This window comes from Crocodylus porosus, unplaced genomic scaffold (genome assembly GCF_001723895.1).
Source record: "Crocodylus porosus isolate Cpor-Errol unplaced genomic scaffold, CroPor_comp1, whole genome shotgun sequence".
Lineage (NCBI taxonomy): Eukaryota > Metazoa > Chordata > Crocodylia > Crocodylidae > Crocodylus > Crocodylus porosus.
The window spans coordinates 570,726-576,457 of record NW_017728934.1 but is presented as its reverse complement, the minus strand read 5'-3'; the positions used below and the strand labels follow the sequence as shown (position 1 = coordinate 576,457).

The following is a 5,732-nucleotide window of genomic DNA, read 5'->3' as shown; positions in this document are numbered from 1 at the left end:
CGGGCGGTGCCGGTGCCGGTGCCGGTGCCGGAGCAGGGCGACAGCGCGGGGATGCTGCTGTCCAAGATCAATTCCCTGGCGCACCTCTGCTCCGCGCCGCCCGGCGACCTGCACCCGGCCAAGCTGCCGCCAGGTGAGCCCGCTCGCCGCCGGGGCTCGTCCGGATCCGCTCCGGTTTGGCCTCGGGGCCGTGCAGCGAGGTGTAGGGGGGAGGGCGTCCGGATCGGATCCGGGGGAATCATGCCAATCAAATCTGGATTGGATCCGGGGGGCGAAGGTAATCCGGATTGGGTCCCAGGGGGTCGGTTGGGTGCATGGGGGGGCGTTAATGCGGATTGGATCCTGGGGGGTAATGCAGATGGGGTCTCGGGGGGTTCAGTCGGGTGTATGGGGTTGATCCGGATGGGCAAGGTCCGGCTGGCGCTGACCCTGCTTGTGCCCTGGCCCGCAGGGAAGGAGAAGGAGCCTCTGGAGAAGCTGTACCAGGTGGGCTCGCTGCTGGGCAGCGGAGGTTTCGGCTCCGTCTACTCGGGCACCCGCCTGTCCGACAGCGCCCCGGTGAGTGCTCCCCGCCTGCGCCCCCCTCCGCGCCTCCCGCTTGCCCCCGGCCGGCTCTGTCTGACGCGTGGCTGTGTTTGGGTTGCAGGTTGCCATCAAGCACGTGGCCCGGGACCGCATCTCGGACTGGGGAGAGCTGGTAAGTGGGGGAGACAAGGGCGCCCAGCACCCCGGTGCGGCCTGGCACGGCGCCGGCCACCGAGCCCTCCCGCCCGTGCTGACGAGCTCTCTGCTCTCTGTGCTAGCCCGGCGGCACCCGCGTGCCCATGGAAATCCTGCTGCTGAAGAAGGTGGGCTCCGGCTTCCGCGGCGTGATCCGGCTCCTGGACTGGTTCGAGAGGCCGGACAGTTTCGTCTTGGTGCTGGAGCGGCCCGACCCCGTGCAGGATCTGTTCGACTTCATCACGGAGCGGGGGGCCCTGGCCGAGGAGCTGGCCCGCAGCTTCTTCCGCCAGGTCCTGGAGGCCGTCCGGCACTGTCACAGCTGCGGGGTCCTGCACCGGGATATCAAGGACGAGAATATCCTCATTGACCTGAACAGCGGAGAACTGAAGCTGATCGATTTTGGGTCCGGAGCCTTGCTCAAGGACACAGTGTACACTGATTTCGACGGTGAGCCACTCTTTCCATCCCCCTCATGTTTTACCTGCGTAGAGAGGAAGCTGGGGAAATTCCTCTTAGAAATGTGTTGTTCCCTCCCCCTGCCTAGTCAGTAATTTCCCAGCCGGGGAATGAGCTCGCTCTCTCTGTGCTGGCATGGTTATCGGCTAAATCTATTTTGCTGGAAGCGTCGCCTCTCCGAGACCTCTCGGGCTCGTCTCCCTGCCCTGTCCCCACATAACATTTCTCGCTAGGGTGTCATGCCAGACATCGGTGGCAGCTGCCTGTCACGGGCTGCGTCTCCTTGGGCAACATGGCAGAGATCAGGCTGAACTCGCTGGCAGGCTGCTGCCTCTGTGAGCCCTGAGGATGGAGAAAGTTGAAGTCTGGGACTCGGTTTGATCCTGATGGACCCGTTTCCCACCCCCCACCCCTGGGTCCATCTCTCCTGTGGCGTAGGTTGGGGAAAGATTGAGTGAAAGCCTGTCTGCCGATTCAGAGCTTAACCTCATCTGGCAGCTAGAAAGCGAGGGAGAGGATATTGTTTTTCCTCTCCCAGGCTTGAGAGAGAGAGAAAGGGCTCTCGTGCTGTTTCCTTCCAGTGATGGATGGCCTTCAATATGGGGAGGGGGGCCACGAGGAGAAGGAAGCTGCCGCCTCCGCCATCTCGCTAAATTATTCATTTTGCTGGAAAGTTGCTTTTTGTCGGGGATGAATGTTGTGAAATTGGAGCTGAGGGAGATCTGCTTACAGCCAGCTCCCTTTCTGCCGCAGAAAGGCACCCAGGCCTTTGCCCTATTCGTATCGGGGGGGGGGGAGCGTGGCTTATGGGGAAAATTTGAGCTTGGGCTCGGGCTTGCCTGGTGGGTGACGTAGGAAATTATTCCCCCATGTATTCCGGCTTCTTTGCGGAGGGCGGTTGATCTGCAAAACCCCCGCGTGTTGCCTGGGGTTTGTTTTGCTTCTGCCTCTTCAAATGGCTTGGCCTGCGCTGCATTTTTTGTTTTTAATGTAACGGTTAATGACCAGGGCTGGGTTCTTCCTCCCGCGGAATTTCTCGAGCTGGTGATGCCCCCTGGCGGGGCACCGGGGATCTTTTTACAACCGAAAGTTTGTAAACAAGAGTCACATGGCCAGAAACCAGACTAGCAGCTCTGACCTCAGTCTCCTCTTCCTGCCAGAAGGGAAGAGATCAGATGCAACAAAAGGCGAAGGGTGTAAGCCTCTGCAGCAGCAAAGCAGGCTGGAACTCGAGCCCAGCTCTAATTATCACATGCACGACTATGCAAACTGCTCGCCTGCCCAGGCGAAACTGCTCCCTTGATGTTGAACAACAAACGTTACTTCATCACTTAGGAGTGGGCTGGCCTCACGTGTGGCTGACTGTATTCCCTTTTTTGGGATAGGCTGCAATAAAGTCTGGCAGGCCTCCTCCGCTCTGGGATGTAAATGATATTGCCATGTTTGTCCAGCAGAGCCTTTTATGGAGAACTGATTAAAAGGTTGCCTGGATCCCTTTTTTGATGCAGTAGATGAGGTCTCAGCCCTTGGATGCTGGGTGACTGGACTGAAGCATTGGCAGTCTGGCTTCAGGAGAGGCAGTTAAAGGTCTCAAGTTCATTAAAGCTGGAAACCGTGCTTAGTGCTTGTGTTTTGTTTGGTCCTGCTTCGCTTCAGGGCCATGTTCCTAAGCACAGCCCTGTAGTCACCAGGAGCTTTGCACTGTCAAACTGCCTGTACTGAAGCTTCACACTTGAGTTATTGCAACCTAAAGCCTGGAGTTTCAGCTACCTGACTTGCTCTCTTGAAGCCACATGCATGCTATTGATCAATTCATTTGGCTTTTGATCATTCCTGTTTTGTTCTGATCCCTAGGCTTAAACTGAACACTTTCCTTATGGCGAGTTTTTGCTCTTGTCTTGCAGGCACAAGAGTGTACAGCCCCCCAGAATGGATTCGCTACCACAGGTACCACGGCAGATCAGCTGCAGTTTGGTCACTGGGCATCCTGCTTTACGACATGGTCTGTGGGGACATCCCTTTTGAACACGATGAGGAGATTGTGAGGGGCCAGGTTTACTTCCGGCAAAGGATTTCACCAGGTGAGTGCTCCCCACTGTGCTAGGGGAGGGAAGCCAGCTGCTTACCCTGCATGCAGCAGTCACTCAGGGATAATCTGTGATGCCATAAATGTGCATCCCTTCATGCCTTCAGGGAGCCTGTGCAGAAGTATTGATTCCCCACAGAGTGCTGGGAGCCTTGCTGCTTTCTCAGCTTTGGACAGCTGCTTCAGTGTCATAATTCACTTAAGCCTCTCCAGCACTCAACTTTCTTACCACTTGCTGGCCCAATTAATGTGGCTATGGGCAGTGGACTGCTCAGCAGGCTTTCAGAAAGCATACATAGCCCAAAGATGCTGAATTGAATCACTCTGTATCTTAATACATTCCCCAGGGGAGGATGTGCTGATTTTTGTTATACAAGACCAAAGAGTATAAATGTCAGGGGTAGGTGGGTGCTAATAGACTTGCATGTAGCCATGTCTATTATCTGAGTCTCCACTATGGTAGCAGGTAGATAAGAGCAGCTTAAACCAGGCCTGGGTATTCTGTCCTATGAAGTAAGAGGGCAGATCCCAAAGCAGAGGTAAACAGGGAGGCTTGGAGAGTTTACAGATGCTAGTGAGTAGTGGCCACCTGCTGACAGCTTGCTTGGATTTTCTTTCCCCAGAGTGCCAGCATCTTATTAAATGGTGTTTGGCCTTGAGACCCTCAGACAGGCCATCTTTCGAAGACATTCTAAACCATTCGTGGATGCAGGGGGTCCATTTGCCACAGAAGACTGCGGAGATCCACCTGCACAGCCTCATTCAGGAGTCAAGCAAATAGCAGCTCCTGTCATCCGGCAAGTGGGAAAAGCAAAACTCTCACCTATGACTGTATCGCTGAGTGGGGATCTTTGCAAGGGAACATCGAGATCTCATTCCGGAGTTACGTTAACTGGAGAATCTTCTGAGGACCTGGGACTACTTGTCCCTCCCTGGGGTACTGGACTCAAATTGTTAGGTCCTATGTCACCTGATTTCTTGCCAGTAAACTTTTTTTTCCTTTTTTTTTTTTTTTTTTGATGTCTTATGGGCACATTGTCTGAGTGTGCCTGGCCTGCTGAATCCTGGAATCTGAACTGGGAGAGGACCTGAGAGTTAGCAAAAGAGTTTCAACTGGGGAGACTGACTGACTGGGGAGGGAAGGTACTGATTTGAATAGATGTCTTTTGTCACCGTATTCTGAGTGCCTTCAGTTGCAATCTGGGCTGTGCTGGAGGAAATACTTGAAATCTTCCTACACTGCTGCTCCTGAGTTTAGTTTAGTTCCTTTTTATTTCCTTTTCTTTCTTTTCTTTTTTTTTTTTTTAAGAATGGATCAGAAGAGGCTGGGGGGACAAAACAACTCTTCCCTCCCCCCCAGCTAGTTACTTCCTCAGTGTGCTGTCTAGAGTGATCTTTCTTCCTTGGCTCTCTGCTTATTGTGTCTCAAAAGCCGAGGCACCCTCACAAATGCACAAACAATGCAACCCAACCAAGTTGTAAATGTGTACAGAATTTTACAGGAGCAAAATGTGGTGTACAGAGGAGTGTAGCGTAGAATGGGGGCGCTTTTACGTTGTGTTTTCCGTTTTGTTTTGTTTTTAATTTATTTTCATGTGTAGGGTTTTCTTTTCTTGTTCTTTTGGGGATTTTTTTTTATGGCAGTGTCCTAACCTATAGGATAACTTTATTTATTTATTTATGAATCATGTGGGTCCCCAGCCCACACCTCGCGCTAACAGCTGCTGATCTGGTTTCCAGTTGGATCTCCTTCCTTATTCCTCCCTGGCTGGCATAGGTGGCCTGCCTGGGGAATGCTCTGTTCAGTGTCTTGCCTCTGTGTGGAGCGGCCCACTGCTTCGCAGCCATCTGTAAATAGTTCCGGCTACAGGTGTTCCTTCCATGTGTGTATTCAGTTTTTAAATGAGTTTCCACGGGTATTCGTTTAGGGTCTGGGGTTGTTGTGTGCGCATGTGTATATAGCACTGTTCTAGCTGAGCTGTTGGGGAAAGTACCCTGGACTTCAACACTGTCAAGCCTGTATATGTTATCAGTGTGTAGTCAGCTGGTTTTTGTTAATAGTTAATATTGTACAGGGGAATTCAGAAATCCTATTTTTTTTATACATGCAGTTTTAAATAAAAACAAGTTACTTGATCTAACTGGAGGCCTTGCTTCTTTGGAGTGAAATAGAGCTGACGGCTTCACAACGCACTAAACAAGAGCACGCTGAGCTTGGGAGGTTCTTGCTATGTGGGATCGACCGCAAGAGCACTCCCAAAGTGAATGTCTCGCTCAAAACAGGAGATGAGTAGCTGCAGCCAGAGAGGGCAGCCCAGCCTCCGGGTTTGGATTTGGCTTTTCTCAAGCCTGACTTCTGTAGTTGCTTCGGTTTCAAAGGAGCCAGCTGTATTGCCCACATCCAGAGGGTTTGGTTCTGGCTGTTCCCAGATGCTTGCTTGGATGTGGGTGGGTGGGTGAGGCATGC

At 52.8% G+C, this 5,732-nt stretch overlaps 1 protein-coding gene across 1 annotated transcript; it reads left to right on the top strand.

Annotated features, from left to right (window-relative positions):
• Window positions 1-6: 6 nt before the first annotated feature.
• On the top strand, window positions 7-5,406 carry PIM1 (Pim-1 proto-oncogene, serine/threonine kinase). The gene is made up of 6 exons (XM_019546225.1): window positions 7-133; window positions 452-558; window positions 647-697; window positions 804-1,170; window positions 3,084-3,260; window positions 3,889-5,406. Exons 1-6 carry the CDS (start codon window positions 52-54, stop codon window positions 4,044-4,046), a joined length of 942 nt encoding a protein of 313 aa, XP_019401770.1. The 5' UTR covers window positions 7-51; the 3' UTR covers window positions 4,047-5,406.
• Window positions 5,407-5,732: the final 326 nt, after the last annotated feature.